At 32.8% G+C, this 27,557-nt stretch overlaps 1 protein-coding gene across 7 annotated transcripts in view; it reads left to right on the top strand.

Annotated features, from left to right (window-relative positions):
• The window catches only part of Pals2 (protein associated with LIN7 2, MAGUK p55 family member), a 126,220-nt gene that overhangs the window by 41,939 nt on the left and 56,724 nt on the right, over positions 1–27,557 (top strand). For 4 of the 7 annotated variants that reach the window (XM_058585355.1, XM_046463496.2, XM_046463497.2 and 1 more), the window contains exon 2: positions 8,529–8,647. In XM_058585355.1, coding sequence (XP_058441338.1) covers positions 8,531–8,647 — 117 coding nt within the window. In that variant the 5' untranslated portion in view covers positions 8,529–8,530. Of the gene's footprint in view, positions 1–8,525; positions 8,648–27,557 lie in introns of all 7 variants that reach the window. The other 3 variants (XM_046463500.2, XM_046463495.2, XM_046463498.2) reach the window with 1 other exon arrangement.

Consider the following 27,557-nt stretch of genomic DNA (forward strand, 5'->3'; position numbering starts at 1 on the left):
TAATCACTGTTACCATGTAATCATTGCAGCCAGTTTTTTCAATCCAAAACTTTGCTATAATCTTTTATCCTGTAATGGTAGCATGATATAATTCTGTTCTTCATGCTGTTCAAAAGATAAACAGAGCAACAATGTATTCACTAGTAGGATATGGATGCACAATTGTCTTCTCACACATTAAATGCTGGGAACCTAGAATTCTCAGCATACACTTATTGTTAGTGTGTTTCCCAAAGCCAAGTTGTATGGTGTTTGGAGTGCTGCAGTACTAATGGTAATCATATTACATGAGTGGCACATCAGATAATAAAACCAATGATAGCAACACAGAATCTATGGACACAGAAGATTAAATTTTCTAAATCCATACTTTACAACCCTGTAATAATATTTTTCAAGTTAATATTTTGAGTATAACAAATAATGTGTTAATTTTTGTTTTTTTGGTTTTTCCCAGACTGGAAAAATGTTCACTAAACTGTGTGAAGAAGTGATATGCATTGATTTGGACATTCTTTTTTAACGAACATTCACAAGTATTCATTGCATCCTAATCTTACAATGAAAGACAGTTTAGTAATGATTTTTAAGTAATGCTAGCGCAATTTAAAAAAAAAAACATTTTATGCATGGTTACAAATCACAATTTTGCAAACAAGTGTATAAAATGTGCATTGATTATGTGGTACAATGTGGTTTGATCTTTTTAACGTGTTGAATTAATTTGCAAGATTATATTGAATATTTTTGCATCTATGTTCATCAAGGATATTGGTTCATAGTTTTCTTTTTTGTTGTTGTGTGTCCTTATCAGGTTTTGGTAGCAGTTTAATACTGGCTTCATAGAATGAGTTTGAAAGGATTTCTTTCCTTTTTATTTTGTGGACTAGTTTGAGGAGCATTAGTGTTAATTCTTTTATAAAGTCTGATAAAATTTACCAGAGAATCCTTCTAATCCTGGACTTTAGTTTGTTGGGAGACTTCATTACTACTATAGTTTCATTGCTTGTTATTGATTTATTTAGTTTCTGTAATTTTCTTGGTTTAATTTTGGTGTGGGTCATATGTTTTTAGAAATTTGTCTCTCTTTTAGATTTTCCATTCTGTTAAATATAATTTTTCAAAAATAGTTCCTAGCAGTAATTTAGAATTCATTGGTATCTGTTCTGATATCCACTTTTTCATCTATAATTTTGATCTGCTTTCTGTTTGGTTAATTTTTCTAAGAGTTTGTTAATCTTGTTTATCTTTTCAAAGAACCAACCCTTTGCTTCATTCATCTTTTGTATTGTTCTTTTAGTCTGTCTTTCATGCAGGGACAGCTCTGTTGAGTTTTCTTTGTTCTTATTTTCTGAGACCTTGAGATGCATCATTAAGTTATTTATTTGAGGTCTCTGAGTCTTTTTAAGATAAGCAATCATAGCTATAAACTTCCCTCTTAGTACTACTTTTTCTGTGTCCCACAGATTCTGGTCTGTTATGTTTCTATTTTCATTTGATTCTAGGAATTTTTAAACCCCACTTCCAAATTTCTTTAGTGACTCTCTGATCATTCAGAAGATTATTGTTCAATCTTCATGTGTTTGTACAGTTTCTGTAGCTCCTCTTGCTGTTGATTTCTACTTTCATTCCGTTGTGAACAGATAGTTCGTAGGAAATTAGTTCCTTTTTTGAGACTTGCATCATGACCTAAAATATGGTCTATTTTAGAAAAAATTCTGTGAACTTATTATAAGAATGTATGGGCTGTAGCTGTTGGATAAAATATTCTATAGAAGTCTCTTTAAGTCCATTTGATCTATAGTGTAGTTTAACTCTAATATTTGATTTTTTTGAGGGGGGCTCTAGATGATTTATTGATGAGAGTGGGGAACTAAAGTTATTCACTATTGTTATATTGGGACCTATCTCTCCCTTTATATCCAGTTGTGTTTCTTTTATAAAATTGGGTGTTCCCATATTTGGTATGTGTGTATTTATAGTCATTATTATCTTCTTGATGGATTGTTCCCCTTAGCAATGTTAGTGGCCTTCTTTATTCTAACTTGATTTTGTCTTGAAGTTTCTTTTGTCATATCTGACAAAAGATATGAGTGCATTAGATATGAGTGTAGCTGCTACTGCATACTTTCAGATTCTGTTGGGTTAGAATTGTCATTTTCCATTCTTTCACTTTCAGTCTGTTTTTGTCTCTGTTGGTGAGGTGAGTTTCTCACATGTTGGGTCTTTTCAATCCAGTTGACTAGTCTGTATCTTTTTTTTAATATTTATTTTTTAGTTGTAGATGGACACAATACCTTTACTTTATTTATTTTTTTGTTGTGCTGAGGATCGAAACCAGGGTCTCAGACGTGCTAGGCGAGCACTCTACCCCTGAGCCACAACCCCAGCCCTCACTAGTCTGCATCTTTTAATTAGAGAATTGAGACCATTTACATTCAGGGTTATTATTGAGAGATATATACTAATTCCAGCCATTTGGTTATTTTTCTTCTGATTATTTCAAATAACCTATGTTTATTTCTTTATCTCTTATTCATCTTAGAAGTTTGGTTTATTGAATTAGTAATGTTTCTTTCCCAGGTCTCAATTGTTTATCCACTCTTCTAGTGAGATTTGTTTTTTCCTATGCTCTCATGATAGTGTTTCTCTTGCTTCCTCTTCTGTGTGTAGGATTCTTTATATATTCTCTATAATGCTGGTTTAGAGGTCATGAATTCCTTTAGTTTATACTTATCTTGGAAGGTCTTTATTTCTCCTTGATTCTGAAGGATAGCTCTGCTAGATATAGTAATCTAGCTTGGCAGTTATTTTCTTTCAAAAAGGGCTTAGAATATTTCATTCCATACTTTCCTGGCCTTAAGAATTTCAGCTGAGACTAGACTTTGTGTTTTTCTCTCTCACAGTTTTCAATATTCTTTATTTGTTCTGCTCTTTTGGCAGTTTTACTATAATATAATGTGAAGAGGTCCTTGTTATATTTATTTGGGGTTCTAAGTTTCTGTACCTGAATGTGCATAGCTTTCCCAAGGTTTGAGAAATTTCCTGTTGTTATTTCACTGAATATGCTCTTTATGTCCTTAATCTGCACCTCTGTTCCTTCTTTATATATATGATTCACTACTTGGATCTCTAATTGTGTCCCATAGGTCTGTTCATTCTTACTTTTTTTTCTTTATTACTTCTGAATGTGATAATTCATCAACCTTGTCTTCAAATCCTAATATTCTTTCTTCCACTTGATCCTAGTCTATTGTAGAAGCTTTCAACTGATATATATATATATATATGTATATATATATATATATATTTTTTTTTATTTGACTTATTGAGCTTTTCATTTCCAAGATTTCTGTTGGGTTCTTTGTCAGAATCTCTACGTCTTTATTGAATTGTGCTTTCATATCCTACATTGTCTATCTTAATTCATTAAGCTGTTTGTTTGTATCCTTTTAAATTCATTCATCATTTTTAACATCTTTGTTTTGAATTTTTCATCCAGCATTTGATCCTCTTCAATATCTCTGGAATCATTTACTGTTATGAAGTTTTGGAGGAGTTGTTCATTGTATTCTTGATTAATCTTCTTTATACCTGTAATTATTTTCTCATTTCATTTCTCATATAGTTTGTGTCTTTTTATAATCAGATTAAATATTTGACTATTTTATTGTTCTTTTGAAATAGCAGCTATTTATTGGCTTATTGATTAAATCTTTCATATATTTGTATTTTTTATTGATTTCTGCTTTCCCTTTTAAATTCCTTTTTTGTACTTCTGGATTTGTAAAATTTTTTCTTTCCAGATTCAGAGCGGGCTGTTTTCTCATATTTTTTTCTCTTTGTTTGCCTTTTGCTTTTTATTTTTTATTTTTCCCCAATGATGATCAAGCTTAGGGCCAAACATATGCCAGGCAAGTGATCTACCTGTGAGCTACATCTCCAGCCCATTCTGCACTTTTTTAGTGGGAGGATTCTTCAACTTTTCCTGGCCATTATAATTCAATTTTCATTTTTTCTCCCTTTCCTCTTTCTCTTCCTCCTCCTCCCTCCTCCTCCTTCCCTTTTCCTTTCTCCTTTCTCCCTCCTCCCTTCTCCCCTTCCCCCTCTCCCTATCTCTCCCCCTTTTTCTTCCTCCTTCCTTTACCCCCTTCCTCTTTCCCCTCCCCCTCCTCCCCCTCCCCTCCCCTCCCTTCTTCCTCCTTCTCCCCTCCCCTCCCTTCCTCCTCCTCCTCCTCCTCCTCCTCCTCCTCCTCCTCCTCCTCCTCCTCCTCCTCCTCCTCCTTCTTCTTCTTCTCTCTCTCTCTCTCTCTCTCTCTCTCTCTCTCTCTCTCTCTCTCGGAATTGAACCCAGGGGTGCTCTACCACTGAGCTATATCTCCAGAGTCCATTTTATGTTTTTACTTTGAGATAGGGTTCTGCTAAGTTATTGAGGTTGACCTTGAACTTGTGATCCTCCTGTCTCGGCCTCCCTAGTTGGTGAGTCCTCTCTCTTTTCCTTTCTTCTCTTTTCCTTTCTTCTCTTTTCCTTTTCTCTCTTTTCTTTTCCTTTTTAACTGTGTTTCTTTGGAGGTTAGTGCTTCAATCTGAGTCTCATTCTTGATGCTTATTTGTTGATTCTTGATTTATTCAGATTTAAAATTAAAGAGCCTAGGTTAACTATATAAGATTTTCTCCAGCTCTAATAAGAATTCCTTTTATATGTCATCAAGTCTAGGTTCTGATTAAAGGGTCTATCCTCCAATGATTATAAAGGAAGAATGGAATTTGCAGGTAGTTTACCTTTGAGTTCTGAGACTTTCCCTTTTTCCTGAATCTCTTAAGTAAATTTGGGACATTTTCCCACCTCTTTTCAAGGCCCTCACTGCAAAAATTTTCATTTTTTCATTTCGATTTTCATTTTTTACTTCATATATGAAGCTGTTATGTACACTAGAATTGTCTTGTGGTTATCCAAGTCTGAGCTATTATATACTTTATCATTTTGTAATGTTAATTCTTTCTCATTACTTTTCTCTCCCCCACTCCTTTTTTTTTTCTTACCATGAATGTATTTTTTTCCCCCAAATTTGGTGAAGAAAGGACTTTGGTGGAATAAAAGGCAATTATTTGCATTTGAAGGAAAAAAATAATAGGAGGGATTTCAGTTAGAAAGTAACACCTCAGACTCTGTTGTTCATAATATTGGTGAGAAACTCTGCAGATCTTTTTAGTAAACTTGGAACAAACCCATTTATCATTATCCTTTGTTAAAATTATCTCACATTTTATCTTTTCATGTGCTTTTAGGATAATACAGTTAAAAAGAACTATGTATTATATTTTGATTGAAAGTCCACCCAATGTTCAAATTAGTTACAAATGATTGTCAGCCTTATAACATTTAGGATTCCCTTTCTGGGACATAGGATATTGGCAGATGTGTCAGAGTTTTAATTAAATTACTTTTGATAAAGAAGCAGTTAAAATTTATCTTCAAAATAGCCACAGGTATATTTCATAGTCACCAGCATTTTTCTACTTAGTTAATTAAGCACCAATAAAACAATAAACAGTTGAATTACCAATAATGAAGATATATTTTTAAAATCTTCAATACAAATGGAGATTTAAAAACATACCAGATAGTTGAAAACACTAAAGGATTATTGTTAATGTGATAGCTGTGTTAACAGTATTTGGTTATATTGTTTTAAAAGTGAATTTTTCTACATACACACTGAGATGTTATCTGGGATTTGCTTCAAAGTTGTGTGAGGTAGAAAGTATATACGAGTGTGAAACAAGATTGGTCATAAGTTGCTAAGTTAGAGTTGATAGTTGTTGGATTCATTATACTATTCTGTTTCCTTTTGTATATGTTTTAAATTTTCCATAATAAAAAGATAAATATAGAATGCCAAAGGAAAGAACTATAAGTAATTATGACAAGTAGAGCTAACTACATTGATAAAATCAGGACAAAAATACTTTTCAAAATTGATTCTGTGGTTCCCTGCCTGCTTAAAAGTAAACTTTGAACTCAAGCAAAGTTATTAAGTAGGCTTTGTTATATTCTTCACTTGATTTTAGCCAAAGGCTGAGAAGCAATGTTTAAAATATTGTTTATTTCCTAGTGTCTTCTTTCATCTTAGTGTAGTGTGGTTTTCCTCCTTCTTGGTTTAAGTGTACATTGTGTTGCCATTCACCTCTTACTTCTCTTTTCCTTTCTTCTCTTTTCCTTTTCTCTCCTTTCTTTTCCTTTTTCCTTTTTAGCTGTGTTTTTTTAAATATAGAGTAGGAGACCTAGAGGTGAATCTGTACAAATAAAAGCACAGAATAATGTTTTGGGAGGGGAATCATGGATAGAAGTCAAGAAATATAGCTAACAGAGTATTAGAAAAGTATTTGAGCATTTGGAAGAATACTGATAGAAATGTGATGATTGCTGGAACATTTGGAAAAAACTCAAGAGTTCTATATGAAAAGAACTGTTGATTTTATTAAAAATTCAAAGTTGGGGAAAATAGGGCAGATAAATGATTATCTCCAGTGACCCACCTCCTACCATCCACACCCCACCTGCCTATAGTTACCACCTAGTACAGTAGTCCTTTCAAATTAGGATGGTTTGGTTACAACTCTTTTAATATAATCATTTCATCTCTGAATATTTGTGCCTTGATACCGCTTTTGGGGGACACCTCATATCCAAATGATAACACACTGTTGGTTTTATTTTAATGAAGATAAGTATTCTAAAATTAACTGCAGTGTTAATAAATTTATTTTAAAGTAACATCAAAATGAGATAAAACTAAAAATTAATTCTAATAAAATTAAACTATAATATTGATTGAGGGAGGGAATCTAGCTTTATTGTCTTACATGTGCATTTGTCTCAGTATCAATTTTGGAAAAGACCATTTTTATGGGATTGTTTCTGGACTCTTGTTACTTGTATATATGTTAGTACCACACGGTTTTAATTATTATTGCTTGTTAGTTTTGAAACTAAAAAATGTGTATTTCATTCTTCTCACTAAAGATTATTTTTGCAATTCTGAATCCTTTGTGGTTCATATGAATTTTAGAATTAGCCTGTCAATTTCTGTAAAAAAAAAAAAAGATAGCTGTAATTTTGAGATTTTGATAGGAATTACATTACACCTGTACATCAATTTGGATAGTACTGCCATGTAAGCAATATTAAGTATTTTAGTCCATGAACATGAGATGTTTTTCCATTCATTGAGGTCAACATTCAATCTTTATAAAATTTTTTCATAAAATTTTAGTAAGCAAATTTTATGGGGTTTTTTTTGGGGGGGGGTTACATTATTGTTCAGCTTTTTTTTTTTTTTGAGGCTACTATAAAAGCAGTGTTTTGTTTTTTGTTTTTGGATTATTTGTTACTAATGTATAAAAATACATTTGATTTTTGTATATTGATTCTCGTATCCAAAACTTCAGTGAATTAATTTATTTATTCTAATAAATATTTTGTGTATTAGGATTTTCCATATGGAAGATCATATTTTCAAATAGAGATTGTTTGACTTACTCCTTTTTCATCTGGTTGCCATTTATTTATTTGTTTTGCTTATCTGCCCTGGCTAGAAACTCTAATACAAAACTGAAAAGAAATGCTAAAAAAAAAAAATGGGTAACTGGTTTCTTATTCCTCATCTTCAAGAGCAACCATCTAGTCTTCAAAGTTTGCTTCAGGTTGTTGTGGATGTCCTTTAGGAGATTTGAGAAATTTTTGTTTTACCCCTAGTTTGGTTATTAAAAAATATATATATTTTTCTCCTGAATCATGAGAGGGCTTTGGTTTTGTCAAATGCTTTCTTTTTTGTCTATTGAGATGGCATTTTTTTTGTCCTCAGTTTCTTGGTATATTATATTGATTGACCATTTTGTGTTCATATATTGGACCATTTTGTATTCCTGAGATAAATTGAACATGGCATTTGTGTACAGTCCTTTTTACATGTTGCTGGATTCACTTTGCTAGCATTTTATTAAAGGTTTTTGCATCTGTATTCATAAGGGATATTGACTATGATTTTATTGTGATGTCTTTATCAGGGAAACTGGTTTCACAGAATGAGTTGTAAAGTGATCCCACTTCTTGTATATATTTAGAAGAATTTGTGAGGAATTAGTTTTAACTCTTTATAAATGTTTGGTGGAATTTGTCAGTGATGCCTCATTCTGGGCCTGTGGGGAGTTTTTTGATTACTGACTCAGTCGTCTTATTTATTTATTATTGACTCAGTCTTCTTATTTATAATATAAAGCAATGCAAATTCTAACATGTATAAGGTGTAGTCTGATACAGCCCAAATTGCATATAAATTTTTATCCTGTTACGAATGCACAAGAAGTCAACTTGAAACTCATACTCTTTAACTATTTCGTTTTTAAAATGTGATTTTTCAGAGTGTTATTAATGTGTTTATTTGCATTATTTTATAATCGTTGGCTTAGAATTTAAGTGGTTTTGTTTTGTTTTATTTTGTTTTATGTTGCTTTTATCTCAGCAGCAATGCAGCAAGTCTTGGAAAACCTTACGGAGCTGCCCTCATCTACAGGAGCAGAAGAAATAGACCTAATTTTCCTCAAGGGGATTATGGAGAATCCTATTGTAAAATCACTTGCTAAGGTATATTGGTTTATGCATAAGATTGTTGGATTATGTTGGAAATCGTTTTTATAAAAGTCTTTTGAGATACTACTATTTTAGAACTTGGTTGATATGCTTTAGGCATAGTTAGCCAGTAGTAAGTAACCCTTATCACATAATGAAATCCTAATGTGGGTGAAAATCAGGCCACTTTTGCCCTTTCTGTTCTTCTTTAAATACAGAATGAAATAACACTAGTTTTTGGCCTAACGCATTTAAGGTTTAGAGAGATCACAGGAGCACAGTCTTAAAAAGATTTTGGTTCTACCTCTAGTTTTAATAAATTAATATTTTAATTGATTATTTTCTTTTACATTATCCACATGTACCTTTTTTCTCATTTATTTTCTTAACTTCCTTTATGTAGTACATTTAAAATTTTTCTTTTTTTGCATAAATTTGACATTTTAAGTCTGTTTCTGTAGTCAACTCTGGAGCAGCCTTCTTACTTCATTCATAGTTTACAACCATTTTTAGTGTGGGGGGGTCCACTTTTATTTCATTTATCCTACTTCCCCATATGATTATTAAGTATTTCTGAAGTATAATCCCTTCTACTTACCTCTGCTCTCCCATTCTTTACAGTTGCTCAAAATGGTTCTGGCTTCCAACAACGTATATGACATGCCTTCTCTGACCTCTCCTTCATATAGTCACTTCATTCTTTTTTCTGTTGTATACCTAGAATGTTGATTATATCCTCTCCTATGATCTTTTGAAGGCCAGTCTCTTGTTCAAGACTTCTAGAAAATCATACCTTTTACGAAGTATTCCATTAATATGAATTAGTAAATGATACAGATTTTTCATTTTGTTCTTGCAGTTACTTGTGCTAAGGTCATGTTATAAAGATACCTATGTAGAAATGAATCCACTTGCAGATTGCAACAGGAATTTTTATTTTTATTTTTATTATCTTTTATTGCAGTTTTCCCAAGTTTATTACTTATTCCTATATTTCAGTAATAATACACAGGATATTATTTACCTTTATGTTCAGACTTCTTGTCATTAATCACTTCACCTTGTTGAGATAAAGTAATAACTTCCAGGGCTTGTTAAAATAAGCAGGAGTGTTTAAGTCAATATTAAATAGCTTACCATGCATTTATATTGGTACTTTAAAAATAGTTTTTACCCTTTCCTTGATGTCAAACTGTTATTATTTTTTATTTCCATGAATCAGTTATCCCCCTATCCCCAAGTTTATTTAATTAAATGGCTTTTGATCTATAGATTTATAAACTATAATAATAGTGTAAGTCACTCTACAGCATGATTATAGCTTATACAGGTCTTTAAAATATTTTAAAATATTTTTTTAAAAAATGTTTTGTCTTTGCAATAGCATTATGAACTTAAAATATACTATTTTATATTTGTAAATTGAAAACTAAGACTCAAAGTAGGCAAACAATTTGATTAAGGTCACTTTATTAGTAAATGACAGAGGTAAGGCTTAGAGCAGTTGTTCTGGCTTTAAATTCTGTATTGTATCTACTGAAATACAGGTGTTGGGGTGTGTGTGTGTGTGTGTGTTCATTTCTTAACAACCTTTATGTATAATTTTTTTATTAATTTTGCCATTGATGATGACCTTCCAGAAGGTCATCTATTCATTATTATTAGCAGTTGAAATGACTGGATAACTTTTGAGCAGGTAAATTGCAACTGTACTCTTGTTAATGAAAAATGAAATAAAAAAAGAATCATCATATAATATTCAATATTCAAGCAGATTCTCCGTAAATAAAAGCAATGCTAGCTCTGTATTCCTAAAATGTATATAAAGAAATTGCAGGAGTAAGAGAAGACTTCTACTTCCAAGAAAGGGATACTGAATCACAGGCCAGTGCTTTCAATACAAGTAGAAAACAAAGAGGCGTGCATTGCTAGATATGCTGAAAGGTGAGAAAATATGACCAATAATCAGGAGAAAACAAAAGAAGCAGCACCATAGATAGATTGGACTTTGTAAATAAGCATTTTAAAATTACTAATATATCTTATATAATAAAGTTACTAATATATTAAGTTACTAATATATTTTTAATAGAAGAGAAAAACATGGAGACATTTAAAATATTATTAGAAAATCTGAAGTGAAATTAATTATAGACATTTTAGAACTCATTATTTAGGACACAGTATTTGAAATTAGCTCGTTTGATGTGATTAATAGAAGACTAAACATAGCAGAAGAGGGAATTAGTGAATTTGAAGATAAGTCAATAGAAAAATCCAAACAAAAGTGCAGACAAAAGAATGGAAAAACCAGGAAAAAAAAAGAATATGTGAAGTATAATCAAAAGATCTGACATACATGTAATTAATATCCCAGAAAGGGAGGGGAGGGGGATGAAGAAATATTTGGAAGTACAATGGTCAAGAATTTTCAAAACAATAGCATTAACTGTGACAGTTTCAGGAAGCCAAGTAAACTTTTGAACAGGAGAAATATAAACACATAGCTAGGAACATCATAAACTCCTAAAGCTCAAAGATAAAATGAAAATTTACAAACAACCAGAGGAAAAAAGACACATTACCTTTAAGAGAAAATAAGAATAATGGGTAATACAGAGTATGTTGGCACATGTCTTTAATCCCAGCAGCTTGGGAGGCTGAGACAGGAGGATTGCATGTTCAAGCCCAGCCTCAGCAATTTAGCAAGGCCCTAAGCAACTTAGTGAAACCTTATCTCAATATTAGAAAAATAAAAAGGACTGGGGATGTCGCTCAATGTTAAAGCTACGGATTTAATCCCTAGTATACCCTGTCCAAAAAAGAATAATGGGAGCAATGAAACAGAAACAATGAAATTCATAATATAGTAGATTGAAATTTTTAAAGTCCACCCCCCAAAAAATTACACTGCCACTTTTGCATTCCTTATCTAGCAAAAGCAAACCCAAAATGTGAAATCCAAAAAGAGTTTTTTTCCAGACAGACAAAATCTAAAAAAAAAAAAAAAAAAAACTTTTAAGAAGCACAAGAAGGCTAGAGTTGTTGGCTCAGCGGTAGACCACTCACCCAATACATGTGAGGCCCTGGGTTGGATCCTCAGCACCACATATAAATAAATAAAATAAAGGTATTGTGCCCACCTACAACTAAAAAAAATATTTAAAAAACACAAGAGAAAGTCTGGCAGAAAGGATGACAAAGGAAAGGGAATATTAATGGATAACTACAAAATAGTTTTGATTTTAAGATGAAGTAATAATGTCTTATGACATTTTATAAAACACACACACACACACACACACACACACGGAGATGGTAGTCCAAAAGGAGGAAGAGACTTAATTATCAAATAATTGTTAAAAAGACTGGGGATGTCGCTCAATGTTAAAGCTACGGGATTTATCCAAGAAGAGATAAAAGTACTGGCTTAAGTAGACTGTATGTATGTCAGGGATGCATATCAATACTTTAGGTTAAAAACCAAAAGTTACAAGAGTTAATTTATTTCACCCAAGTCATAAAGGAGAAAATATAGTTTGAAAATATTCTCACTCACTCCTGAAAGAACTAGAAAAGTTACCCAAATAAAGAGGAGAAACCGTCTTCAGATATTGAGCAACAGATAGCACAGGATTGTGATCCCTAGAGAAAGGAAACAATTGAGGTGGACATTTTGAAAACATCTGGGGTAATTTTTAGACAAACACAGCCCAGTAGTTTTGACAGTACTTGGAATTCTGCAGGGTCTAGGCTAACTGGAATTTATGGAGCAGAATATCAGAGAAGAGGAAACTGAACACAGAATGAGCTTTGGAATTCTACACAGGGATGTCCTATATCTTTGGCTGAGTGACCTGAACATGTTTGCAGTGTAAACCTCCTCAGTCTCAGGAAAGATCTACTGGAAATTAGTATGCCAAACAATTTCTGGAGCTCACCAAGGACAGATAATCATTAGAATTCCTGCTATCCTGAATATCTTCACAATACACAAGACACTGGACAGAATTCATATCCAGCATATTATAGAGAGTGGTCTTGGAAACTGATTTTATATATATATATATATATATATATATATATATATATATATATATATATATATATATATATATATATATATATATATATATATATATATATATATATATATATAATTTTGCAGCAGAAATAAACTGAGAATCTATAACAAAGTCATTTGGAAAACCAAAAAATCCCCAGACAGTTGGAAAGTAAATAGCATTATTCTTCTAAAAAACCATTAGTCTTGCCTAGGGATGTATTTCAGTGGTAGAATGTTTGCCTAAAATGTCTGATGCCTGGGTTTTCAATCCCCAGCACCTCAAAAAAAAAAAAATAGACAGTAACTAAATAACTATGAGTCATAGAAGAAATCACAAAACCTATTTTTAATTGAATGAAAATTTTAAAAAGACATGTCAAATCTTATGAAGGTACAATCAAACAATACTTAGAGGAAAACACCTATATTGAAAAGAACAATATTCCAAATCAGTGATCTAAATGTCAGCCTTAATAAAAATATAAAAAGAACAAATGTAATCCAATATATTCACAAAGAAGTAAATGATAAAGCTAAATGTGGGCCTAAAAAGACAAACTAGAGAAAAAAAATCAGTGTAACTTCGATATATCAATAAAACTGATAAAACTCTATTTAGACACAAATTTCCAGTATCAGGAATGAAAAAGAGAACATCACTACAACTCCAACAGACATTGTAGGGATAATAAGAAAAATAATGAGCAACCTTTTGACAGCAAATACAACTTAGATGAAATTGATTAATTCCTTGAAAGACACAAAAGTCCCACATGAGAATAGATAACCTCAATAGCCCTATATATATTTTTTTAATTAAATATTTGAAGTTTCTAATCTTCCTTGAAAAGAAGCTCCAATCCTAGATATCTTCATCAATAAATTGTATCAAACAATTAAGGAAGAATTATATTAATTTTGTATGTTTTTTTCCAGAAAAAAAGGAAGGAAATGAAACACTTCCTGTCTTGTCTTATGAAGCTAGTATTATGTGATTATTAAAACCAGCTGGTGAACACAGATGTGAAGTTCTTAAGAAAATATTAGCAAATCAAATAATACCAAAATACAAAAAAGATTATATTCCATTACCCAAATGTGTTTTGTTTCAGAAAATGCAAGATTGCTATAACATTTCAAAACTGATCAATGTATATCACATGTTAACAGACAGGATGAGAAAAACCATTTGATCAGTTAATATTTTCAGTACAAGAATTTTACAAAATTGAACATCCAGTTCTAATAAAAAATTCACCAAACTGGGAATAGAAGGAAATTCTCTCAACCTGATGAAAAGCTTCTATTTAAAATCTCCACAGTTAACATCATAATTCATGGTAAAAGATAGAATGCTTTTAAGATCAGAGGCCAGGTGAGGATACCCACTTTAATCATTTCCAATCACACGTACAATGATGGAGTTCTAACTAGTGCAAAAAGCCAAGGGGAGAAAAAACCAGAAAAACAGAAAAGAAAAGGCATACAAATTGAAAAGAAAAATAAGCCATCTGTATGTAAAGACAACATCAGCAGTGCTGAAAATCTTCTAGGTTTAGTAAGTAGAACTGTTATATAAATTTATGATGATCAGGGATATAAAATCCTCTATATAAATCAATTATATTTCTATATATTAGCAATAAAAATTAGTAATTGTAATTTAAATAATTAGGTATAAATTTTTTCACAATATGTACAAGACCTATAAAATGAAATCTAAACATTACTAAAATTAATGTTTTTAAACATTAATTACATTAAAATTAATGTAATATTACTGAAAATTAAAGGTTTATACCCATACCTATAATGCATATAGATGAAGTGATTAGAACGCTCATTATTCCTAAGATGCCAGTTTTCCCACACTGATTGATCTATAGAAACGCATAATCCCAGTCAAAATTTCAGGAAATTGATATTACTAAGATTCATAAAGAATCTACACTGACCAAAAAATTTTTGAAAAATAACAATTTGAGGTTTTTTTCAATCTGATTTCAAGAATTACTGTGCCCCTATAGTAAAGAAGATAATATAGGATCAACATTTATATCAACGGCACAGAATAGAGTCCAGAACGAGACAAAAACATACTGTGAACCAATTTTTTTTTAATGGCTTGGTAATTTATTGGAGAGATGTGGTCTTTTCAATAAATGTTGAAAATTAAATATGAATATCATCTTTTATGTAAAAATTAACTCAGATTACTGATCTAAAAATAAGAACTAAAAATATCAAAACTTCTAAAACAACACATACAGAAAGCTTTTGTGACTTAGAGTTAGACAAAGTCTTCTTTAAAAATTGTCAGTTAATAATTGTATATATTTGACCTGTACAGCATATTGTTTTATAACTTGTATACATTGTATGACTCAGTTGAGCTACATAACATAGGAATTACTTCACGTAAGACTTCTTAGAACAAGACATAAAAAGCATGAAACATAATAAAAAAAATTTGAGCAATCAAATTTTATCAAAATGAGAAACTTCCTCTTCAAAAATGCTGTTATCAAGAAAGGTAAGCTGTAGACCAAGAGAAAATATTTGAAATGCATATCCTGGAAGAGAACCTGCTTTTTCATTGCTGGTAGTAATACAAAATGGTACAACTACTTTGGAGGACAGTCTGACAGTTTCTTAAAAAGGTAAACATAGTCTTACCATATGATCCAGTGATAACACTAATTGGTATTTACCTGAGTCGACCATTTATATGCACACAGAAACCTGCACACAAATGTTACTGGCAGCTTTATTCATAATTGTCAAAACTTGAGAGCAACAAAGATGCCCTTCAATAGTTGATGTTAACAAAATGTGGTTCTACATGTTACAAAATATTATTTGGTGATAAAAAGAAATAAGCTATCAAGGTGTAAGAGAACATGGAAGAAACTTTAGTGCATATTATTAATTGTAAAAAGCCAGCCTGAAAAAACTTCATACTGTAGGATTCCAACTACCTGACATTCTTGATAAAGCAAAAAGTAGAGACACAGTATGTGTGTGTGTGTGTGTGTGGGGGGGGTCATTAGTGGCCAATATTTTAAAGGGAAAATGGCAAGAGAGGATGACTAGGTAAAACAGGGTGGGATTTTAGGGCAGTGAAGTTATTCTGTATGATATTGTTAAGATGGATAGATGACATGCACTCATCAAAATCCATGGAACTATACAACACAAAGAGAGAACCTAATGTAAAGTATGCTTTAGTTAATGTATAAAAATTGGTTTATCGATTGTAACAAATGTACCACACTAATGCAAAACGTGAATAATAAACTGTGTGTAGGGGCAGGGAAGAGTGAATATATGGGAACTCTCTGTACTTCTTAATTTTCTGTAAATTTGAAAGTTGTTAAATAAGTCTGTAGACTACATTAGGGTTCACTTTCTGTTGTACATTCATATAATGTCTTTATCTGGTTTTGCTACTAAAATATTATGGCCTAACAGAATAAATTAGGAAGTATTCTCTCTGGTTCTATCTTCTGTAAGTGATTGTAGAAAACCAGTATATTTTATTTCTTAAATTGGGTCAATTTGGGGCCTGAGGCTTTCCCTCTGGGGAAGTTATCAATTATTGATTTAATTTCTGTAGCAGATAATAATAATCATAGCATCCATATCTCCTTTGTTAATTTTGGTAGGTTGTCTTTTTCTTTTTTTAATTTATTCTAATAATACATTATAGTAGAATGCACTTTGACATATTGTACACAAATGAGCACAACTTCTCATTCCTCTGGCTGTACATGGTGCAGAGTCACTCCAGTAGTATAATTCATATATGTATATAGGGTAATAATGTCTGTTTCATTCTACTATCCTTCCCATCTCCAAAGCCCAATTCCCCGCTCTACACAAAGTTCCTTCATGCTTCCCTCCCCTCCCCACAGCATCCACTTATCAGAGAAAACATTCGGCTTTTGGTGTTTGGGGATTGGCCTGTTTCACTTAGCATGGTATTTTCTAGTTTCATCCATTTACCTGCAAATGCCATAATTTTATTCTTCTTTAAGGCTGAGTGATATTCCGTTGTGCATATGTACCACATCCATTCATCTGTTGAAAGGCACCTAGGTTGGTTCCATAGTTTATTATTGTGAATTGAGCTGCTATAAATATTGATGTGGCTGCATCATTGTAGTATGCTAATTTTAAGACCTTTAGGTATAAACCAAGGAGTGGGATATCTGGGTCAAATGGTGGTTCCTTCCATTCCAAGTTTTCTGAGGTATCACAATACTGCTTTCCATAGGGGTTGCACCAATTTGCAGTCCCACCAGCAATGTATTAGTGTATCCTTTACGCCACATCCTTGCCAACACTTCTTACTGCTTGTATTCTTGATAATTACCACTCTGACTGGAGTGAGATAGGTTGTGTCTTTCAAGGACTTGGTCCATTTCATCTACATTATCAAATTTGTGAGCATAGAATTCTTCATGTCTGTGGCATCAGCAATGGTCTCTTGTTTGTGATATCAGTCAATTTATGTCTTCCTTTTTAAGCTACTAAGGGGTTTATCAATTTTGATGTTTTTAAAGAACCAAGTTTAATTGCATTGGTTTTTCTCTGTTAATTTCTTCTAAATTTTATGAATTTTCTTCTAATTATTTTTGATTTAATTTTCTCTTTTCTTGAGTTTAGAAGTATAGATTGTTGATTTTAGGCCTTCTTTTCTAATATTTTTTTGTTCAGTGCTATTAATTTCCTTTTTAAACTACTTTTGCTGCATCCCACACAATTTTATAAGTTGTATTTTCATCTTCAGTTCAAAATTTCTTATAATTTCTCTTAAGACCATTTCTTTGACTCATGCAATATTGAAAAATGTGTTTTTAGTCCCAAAATATTTTAGAGGTTCCCAGCTATACTTCTAGTTCTGTTTTGTTAAGGTCAGACAGCATACTTCATAGAATTTTTATTCTTATAAATTTGTTAAGGTGTGTTTCATGACTCAAACTGTTCTAGTTTGAATGTTCTGTGTAACTGTGAGAAGAATATATACTCTATTGTTGCTAAATGAAGTATTTTATGGATGTTGGTTAGTCTGATTGATTGATGGGATCATCCAGTTTAGCTTAGTGAGTTTTTTGCCTGCTGGATCTGTCAGTTGCTGATAGAAGGATATTGAAGCCTCCAATTATAATAATGGATTAATCTATTTTTCCTTGCACTCTGTAAGATTTTGCCTCGTATATTTTGGTATTCATTTGTTAGGCACATGGATATTACAGACTGTTGTGACTTCTTAGAGAACTGACCATTTTCTTTTTTTTTTTTTATTGTTGGCTGTTCAAAACATTACGTAGTTCTTGATATATCATATTTCACAATTTGATTCAAGTGGGTTATGAGCTCCCATTTTTACCCCATGTACAGATTGCAGAATCACATCAGTTACACATCCATTGATTTACATATTGCCATACTAGTGTCTGTTGTATTCTGCTGCCTTTCCTATCCTCTACTATCCCCCCTCCCCTCCCCTCCCCTCCCCTCCCCTGCCCTCCCCTCCCCTCTTCTCTCTCTGCCCCCTCTACTGACATTCGTTTGTCCCCCTTATATTATTTTTCCCCTTCCCCTCACTTCCTCTTGTATGTACTTTTGTATAATTCTGAGGGTCTCCTTCCATTTCCATGCATTTTCCCTTCTCTCTCCCTTTCCCTCCCACCTCTCATCCCTGTTTAATGTTAATCTTCTTCTCATGCTCTTCGACCCTACTCTGTTCTTAGTTACTCTCCTTATATCAAAGAAGACATTTGGCATTTGTTTTTTAGGGATTGGCTAGCTTCACTTAGCATAATCTGCTCTAATGCCATCCATTTCCCTGTAAATTCTATGATTTTGTCATTTTTTAATGCAGAGTAATACTCCATTGTGTATAAATGCCACATTTTTTTTATCCATTCATCCATTGAAGGGCATCTAGGTTGGTTCCACAGTCTAGCTATTGTGAATTGTGCTGCTATGAACATCGATGTAGCAGTGTCCCTGTAGCATGCTCTTTTTAGGTCTTTAGGGAATAGACCGAGAAGGGGAATAGCTGGGTCAAATGGTGGCTCCATTCCCAGCTTTCCAAGAAATCTCCATACTGCTTTCCAGATTGGCTGCACCAATTTGCAGTCCCACCAGCAATGTACAAGTGTACCCTTTTCCCCACATCCTCGCCAGCACTTGTTGTTGTTTGACTTCATAATGGCTGCCAATCTAACTGGAGTGAGATGGTATCTTAGGGTGGTTTTGATTTGCATTTCTCTGACTGCTAGAGATGGTGAGCATTTTTTCATGTACTTGTTGATTGATTGTATGTCCTCCTCTGAGAAGTGTCTGTTCAGGTCCTTGGCCCATTTGTTGATTGGGTTGTTTGTTCTCTTATTGTCTAATTTTTTGAGTTCTTTGTATACTCTGGATATTAGGGCTCTATCTGAAGTGTGAGGAGTAAAGATTTGTTCCCAGGATGTAGGCTCTCTATTTACCTCTCTTATTGTATCTTTTGCTGAGAAAAAAACTTTTTAGTTTGAGTAAGTCCCATTTGTTGATTCTAGTTATTAACTTTTGTGCTATGGGTGTCCTATTGAGGAATTTGGAGCCCGACCCCACAGTATGTAGATCGTAGTCAACTTTTTCTTCTATCAGACGGCGTGTCTCTGATTTGATATCAAGCTCTTTGATCCATTTTGAATTCACTTTTGTGCATGGCGAGAGAAAGGGATTCAGTTTCATTTTGTTGCATATGGATTTCCAGTTTTCCCAGCACCATTTGTTGAAGATGCTATCCTTCCTCCATTGCATGCTTTTAGCCCCTTTATCAAATATAAGGTAGTTGTAGTTTTGTGGATTGGTTTCTCTGTCCTCTATTCTGTACCATTGGTCCACCCGCCTGTTTTGGTACCAGTACCATGCTGTTTTTGTTACTATTGCTCTGTAGTATAGTTTGAAGTCTGGTATCGCTATACCGCCTGATTCACACTTCCTGCTTAGCATTGTTTTTGCTATTCTGGGTCTTTTATTTTTCCATATGAATTTCATGATTGCTTTCTCTATTTCTACAAGAAATGCCGTTGGGATTTTGATTGGCATTGCATTAAACCTATAGAGAACTTTTGGTAATATCGCCGTTTTGATGATGTTAGTTCTGCCTATCCATGAACAGGGTATATTTTTCCATCTTCTAAGATCTTCTTCTATTTCTCTCTTTAGGGTTCTGTAGTTTTCATTGTATAAGTCTTTCACCTCTTTTGTTAGGTTGATTCCCAAGTATTTTATTTTTTTTGAAGATATTGTGAATGGAGTGGTTGTCCTCATTTCCATTTCAGAGGATTTGTCGCTGATATACAGGAATGCCTTTGATTTATGCGTGTTGATTTTATATCCTGCCACTTTGCTGAATTCATTTATTAGCTCTAATAGTTTCTTTGTAGAGCCTTTTGGGTCTGCTAGGTATAGAATCATGTCACCTGCAAATAGTGATAATTTAAGTTCTTCTTTTCCTATTTTGATGCCTTTAATTTCTTTCGTCTGTCTAATTGCTCTGGCCGAGAACTGACCATTTTCATCACTAACAAATGCCCATTTTTGTTCCTAGTGATTTTCCTGTTTTGAAGTTTGCTTTGTTTACAATTAATATAAGTAATACAGTTTTCTGCTAACTGATGTTAACATGGTTTCTGTCTCTCCATACCTTTTAATCTACCTGTATATTTTAAAGTGTTTCTTTATAGACAACAAATACTTGGATCTTGCTTTCCTAACCACTTGTTGTTTTCTAGTGTGTTTAACTCATTGATGTTTTTAGTGATAATTGATAGAATTGGATTAATATCTACAATATAATTACTATGTTCTAATTATTGCCCTCATTCTTTCTTTTCTTGGTCTGCCATTCATTTCTTACCTTCTCTGTTTTAACTGAGCATGTTAATAATTTGTTTCATTTTTCCCTCCTTTCTTAGCATATCAATTATACTTTTTAGTCCCCCCCCCCTTGATTTTGCAGTATATACATTTATGGCTAATCTAGATCCACTTCCAAGTAATACTGTATCAACTCATGGGAAATGTAGCTACTTTATGACACGATATTTCTAGTTTCTCTGTCCTGTCTTATAATATTGCTGTTGTTCATTTCACTTATTCATAAGCCATAATTAGCAGATTTATCATCGGTGTTCAAAATCTATTAAATAAGAATAAGAAAATAAAAAGAAAAATACAATTTTCTTTATGTCTTTTTTCTCTCTAGTGGTATATCTTTCTATAGATCTGAATTTGGACCTATACCTTTTTTCTTTTTAAAGAACTTCATGTAATTAAAAAGAAATTTTTTTTAAAAAGGAAATCAGATAAACTCTGAAGTTTCTTTAATAACATATGTTGCTTTCTTAGTTTTGACAAAAATCATGTGGAAACTTGCACATTGACAATATGGGGATTGGATGAGGGAGATGGAGGAATTTTTTTTTTTTTAAAGGAATTCTCTGTATGTTGGCAACTTTTCTGTAACTCTAGAATTATTTCAAAATTAAAAATAACTTTTAAAAAGAGAACTTCATTTAATATTTATTGCAAGGCAGGTGTGCCAGTGACAAATTCCCTCAATTTGTGTTTGCATTGTGACGTGTTTATTTCTTCACTTTTGAAGGATAATTTCAGTGCATAGATAATTCTAGGTTGATAGATGTGTTAGTTTTCCATTGCTATGGTAAAACGCCTGAGAAAAATAATTCAAAAAGACAAATGATTTATTTTGACTCATGGTTTTGGAGGTTTCAATCTATGGTCATCAGGTTTCATTGCTTTTGGACCTGAGTGGAGGAACAACATTATGGCAGTAGTGTGTGAGAGCAAAGCTGTTCAGCTCATGGCAGCCAGGAAGAAAAAAGAGCTTACTATTATAACAAAGTCCCTTCCCTTTGAACCCATTAATCTATGGATCCATGAATAGATTAATCCATTTATGAGGTTAGAGTCTTCATGACCTGGTCACCTCTCAAGAGCCCGCCTCTGAACTGCTTTGTGGGGACCATCAAGCCTTCAACACACAAACTTTTGGGGGACATTTAAGATTCAAACCCTAATAGTGAGTTGTTATTTTTTTCAGTGCTTTAAATATTGTACTTCATTCTTTAATTGCTTTCATAGTTTCTGAAGAAAAGTCCGATGTAATTCTTATTCTTGCTTCTCTATACATAAGGTGTTTTTCACCTTCTCTAGCATTTTTCAAGGTTTTCTGTTTGTTTTTGATTTTTCTGCAATTTGAGTATGATATGCCTCAGTTTAGATTTTTTTTTTTTTTTTTTTTTTTTTTAGTTTTTATCTTTCTCAGTAGTTCTCTCTGCTACCTGGATCTATAGTTTTTTGAAAATCAGTTTTTCATGTAATTGTTTCTTTTCTTTCTCTCTTCTTCTAGTATTATGATTTTATATGTATCTGTACCTTTTTCTGATTGTCTCACAGTTTTGGTTATTCTGATCTGTCTTGTTTATTCTTTTCCCCTTTGTATTTGAGTTTTAGGAGTTTGTATTGCCATATGTTCAAGTTCATTGATTCACCTTTGAGTTGTGTCTACTCTGAGCCTACTGAAGGTGTTTTTTTATTTTTTTTTCATTTATTACAATGTTTCCTTTTTCTAGTAGTTCTGTTTGATTTTTTTTTTTTCTTTTTACTGTTAGAACTTCCAGTTTTCTGCTTACATTACCTGTCTATTCTTTCATGGTGTCTCCTTTCTCCATTGGAGCTTAGCATGTTAATCATAGTTGATTTAAATTCCCAGCCCAATAATGCCAACATTCTGCCATATCTCAGTCTGGTCCTGATGCTTGCTGTGTACTTTGAGACTGAGATTTTTTTGTTTCTATTTTGTTTTCTATGATTTTTGTTGAAAGTGGGACACAATATGTTGGATAAAAGAAACTGAGATGAACAGACTTTAAGTGTGAGGTTTTTGTCTGTCTGGGATCAGGTTGTAAGTGGCAGAAGCTAAAATTTCCTTTGATGTCCTTCCTTTTGTCTCCTGTGTCTGGATTTCCTAGAGATTTTTTAAATAAAGTTTGAGATGTGCAGCTATTATTGATGTGAGGCACAAGAGGGAGAGAAAGGGTTCTGTTGATTAGGTTTGAATCTTAGTTTGTTTTTCCCCAACACAGGAACCAGGAAACGGAGTTGGGACAGAAATTGGGATTTTTCTTCCCTGCTGACTGCTTAGGTTCTGATAAAGTAGATTCCCTTGAGGACAAATCTTAAGGGAAACCAAATAAATGCTCAGTGAATTTCAAAATGGCTAATTTCCCCTTTCTCCTCCAAAAAGCATGAAGGATTTTCCCTCCAGTTTTCGTTGTGAGAACTTGGTAGGTGTCTGGAAGGTAAAAGAAGAGTGTGAAGGTCCCCCTAAGACTGGGCCAGCCCTGCCTCCAATTTCTTTTCTTTATTTTTACTCTCTACCTTGTAAATACTGAGCTCCAGCAGTTCAAGTAATTCTCAGTCTTTTTAAGTTTTCCTCTCCCAGTATTTATTGTAGTAAAGGTTTCTGTTCAACTAAACTGTGATTCTGTGTTTTCGTTTTGTGTCTCAGGTTTGAGGAATAGCAATTATCCATGTGACCTTAATTTCTCTGGTGAAGCTCAGAAGAGTTGTTGATATTTTTTTTGTTCAAATTTTCATTGCTATGAAGACAGAAGAAATGCTTTCTAAGCTCATAACATTCTGAATCACCTTTGCTTTTGGCAGCTGAATAATATTTCTTTGTTTGGCTATATCCCACTTCGTTCATCTGTTCAACCACTGATGGACCTTTGGGTTGTTATACCCTTTGACTATTATAAATAGTCATCCTATAAATATAGCACTAGTGCTACTAAAAATATTCATGCACAAATTTTCGTGTGGACATATGTTTCAGTTTTTTTTGGACATATACCTAGGAGTAGAATTGCTAGGTCATATGGTAACTGATTGTTTGAAGATCTGCCAGACTATTTTCCAAAGTGAATGAATACATGCTTTATATTCCTACCAGCAGTGCTGAAGAATTCTCATATCTCCATATTATCTCTAATACTTGTTATCTGAATTTTTGGTTCTAGCCATCCTTATCGTTTTGAAGTTCTATGTCATTGTGGTTTTGATTTGAATTTCTCTCATAACTAAGGATATTGAGCATCTTTTCATGCATTTAATGACCATCTGAATATATTCTTTGGGGAAATAACTATCTATTCAGATCCTTTGTCCATTTTTTCATATATTTTTTAAGTTGTGTTATTTTTTCGTTGTGGGATTCTAAGAGTTTTTTTTTTTTTTTTTTTACATTTTCTAAATACAAGTCCCTTTGAGAATTCTCTATCAGTCGTCTTTCAACATTCTTCAGAGTGTCTTTTTGAAACACAAAAGTTTTTTTTAATTATTTTTTCTTTATATCTTTCATGAACAATTTTTTTGTTCTTTTTATTTAAACCTGACAGTAGAATATATTTTGAATATATCTTAACATATATACTTGGGCTATAACTTTCCATTCTTGTGGTGTACATGATGTAGAGTTAATACTGGTTGTGTATTCATATGTGAACATAGAAGTTATGTCTGATTCATTCTACTGTCTTTCTCATTCCCATCCCATGCCTCCTGCCCTTAGCCCATATCCCACTTTCTGTCTAATCTGGAGAACCTCCACTCCCCCACATTTATTGTAAGTGAGCATCTGCGTATCAGAGAGAACATTCGGCCTTTGGTTTTTTGGGATTGGCTTATTTCACTTAGCATAATAGCCTCCAGTTCTATCCATTTACTGGCAAATGTCATAATTTCATTCTTCTTTAAGGCTGAGTAATATTCCATTGTATATATGTACCACATTTTAATTATACATTTATCTGCTGAAGGGCACCTATGTTGGTTCCATAGCTAAGCTATTGTGAATTGAGCTGCTATGAACATTGATGTGGCCATATCACTATAGTATGTTGATTTTAAGTCTTTTGGGTATATACTAAGGAGTGGAATAACTGGGTCAAATGGTGGTTCCATTCCAAGTTTCCTGAGGAATCTCCATACTGCTTTCCATCCTGGTTGCACCAATTTGCAGTCTCACCAGGAGTTTATATGTGTACATTTCCCCCCCATGTTCTCACCAACATTTATTGTTACTTATATTCTTGACAATTGCCATTCTGACTAGAGTGATATGAAATCTTAGTGTAGTTTTAATTTGCATTTCTTTTATTGCTAGAGATGTTGAACATTTTTCATATATTTGTTGAATATTCATATTTCTTCTATAAAGTGCCTGTAGAGTTCCTTTAATCATTTGTTGGTTGGGTTATTATTATTATTATTATTGGTGTTAAGTTTTTTGAGTTCTTTATATATCTTGGAGATTTAATGCTCTATCTGAGGTGCAGATGGCAAAGAATTTCTCTCATTCTGTAGGCTCTCTCCACGTTCTTGATTAGTTTGATACCATTCCATTTATTGCTTCTTGATTTTACTTTTTGCACTTTTAGAGTCTTGTTGAGGAATTTGGTTTCTAAGCTGACATGATGGAGCTTTGGGCCTACTTTTTATTCTAGTAGGTATAGGATCTCTGGTGTAATGCCTAGATCCTTGATCTACTTTGAATTGAGTTTTGTGTAGGGTGAGAGATAGGGATGTAATTTCATATTATTGCATATGGATTTCCAGTTTTCCCAGCACCATTTTGTTGAAGAGGCTATCTTTTCTCCAATGTATCTTTTATGGCACCATTGTCTAGTCTGAGATTACTATGTTTATGTGGGTTTGTCTCTGTGTCTCCTATTCTGTACCATTGGTCTTTGTATCTGTTTTGGTGCCAATGCCATGCCATTTTTGTTACTATAGTTCTGTAGTGTAATTTAAGGTCTGGTGTTGTGATGCCTCCTGCTTTGCTTTTCTTGCTGAGGATTGCTTTGGCTCTTCTGGGTCTCTTATTTTTCCAAATGAATTTCATGATTGCGTTTTCTATTTCTTTGAAGAACATCATTGGGACCTTAATAGGAATTGCATTAAATCTGTATAGCACTTTGTGTAGTATAGCCATTTGAACAATATTAATTCTGCCTATTCAAAAACATGGGATGTCTTTCTATCTTGTAAGGTCTTCTTCAGTTTTTTTCCTTAGTGTTCTGTAGTTTTCATTGTAGAGGTCTTTCACCTCTTTTGTTAGATTGATTCCCAAATACACACACACACACACACACACACACACACACATATATATAAAGGCTATTGTGAATGAGATAGTTTTCCTTGTAGTTCATTCATCACTACTGTATAGGAACACAATTGATTTATTGGTGTTAATTTTATATTCTACTACTTTGCTGAATTTATGAGTTCTAGAAGTTCTTTGGTGGAGGTTTTTGGGTCTTCTAAATATAGAATCATGTCCTCAGCAAATAGGGATAATTTGAGCTCTTCTTTGTATCCTTTAATTTCTTTTTTCTGTCTAATTGCTCTGGCTAGAATTTCCAGAATGATATTGAATAGAAGTGGTAAAAGAGGGCATCTCTGTCTTGTTCCAATTTTTAGAGGGAATACTTTCAATTAAAGTTTTTAATTTGATAAAGTCTAATTTGCTTACTTTTCTCTTCTTTCACTTGTGCTTTTGAATGCATATATAAGAATCCTTTTGTCAGATCTAAGATAAATGATTTACCCATGTTTCATAAGACCTGTATAGCCTTAACTCTTACATTTAGATCTTAGATGCGTTTGAGTTGATTTTCATGTGTGGTATGGGGTAAGGTTTGAACTTTTCTATAAGTGCCTATCCAGTCCATTAGTTGAAGACTGTTAATTTTCTCACTGAATAGTTTTGGCACCCTTGCCTAACATGCAACAGTTGATTATTGATACATGAGTTTTCTCTTGGGCTTTGAATTGCATTCTATGACTCTTTTGTCTATTCTTGTGGTATAACTACACTGTTTTGATAACTGTTGCCTTTAATGAGTTTTGAAATCAGTATCACTCTTCTTTCTTTGTGCTTTGAATTGTTATTATTGTCATCATTGTCATTGTTTATGGATATTCTGGGTCCCTTGCAGTTATTTAAGGATTTTAGAATCAGTCAGTTTCTACAAAGAAGTAACCTGTGACTCTAATGGGTATTGCATTGAATCTGTGGATCTCTGGGAAGAATTGCCATCTTAACAGGATTAAATTTTCCACTGTATAAATATGGGATAATTTTCCATTTATTTAAGTCTTCAATTTCTATCAACAGTGTTTTGTATTTGTCACAGTAAATTTTGCTTCTGTGTATCCTTTTTAATACAATTGTTAATGGAATTGTTTTCTTACAATTGATTTTATAACCTCCAACCTTGTTTATTGGTTCTGATGGTTTTTTAGAGGATTACTTAGGATTTTCAAAATATAAGATCATGTCATTTGTGAATAAAGATAGCTTTATCTCTTTCTTGCCCATCAGGGTGCCCCTTTATTCTTTGCTTAATTGTCCTGGCTAGACTCTCCAATATAAATATTGAATAGAAGTGAAGGTGGACACTTATTTTTTCCTAATCTTAGGGTAAAACATCTTGTCTTTCACTAGTGAATGCAATGGAAGTTTTGGATTTATACTACCTGTTCTAAACCTTGATTTTTTTTTTTTTTTGCATAAAATTCCGTATCAGTATCTATAGAGCTTCTTTATTCTTTGTAAAGTTGATGTATATCCATGTATGGATTTTTAATGAGCCTTCTGACAGATATTTAGATGGTCTTTTCTTTTATAAATTATGCTATAATATCTAACATTTCTCATTTTATTTTGCACATGTAATTATGTATCTTAAAGATAAATTCTTAAAATGA

The sequence above is a fragment of the Marmota monax genome, unplaced genomic scaffold (genome assembly GCF_021218885.2).
Source record: "Marmota monax isolate L192 unplaced genomic scaffold, Marmota_monax_Labrador192_F-V1.1 WCK01_AAM20220418_F8-fsc00057, whole genome shotgun sequence".
In the NCBI taxonomy this organism is placed as follows: Eukaryota; Metazoa; Chordata; class Mammalia; order Rodentia; family Sciuridae; genus Marmota; species Marmota monax.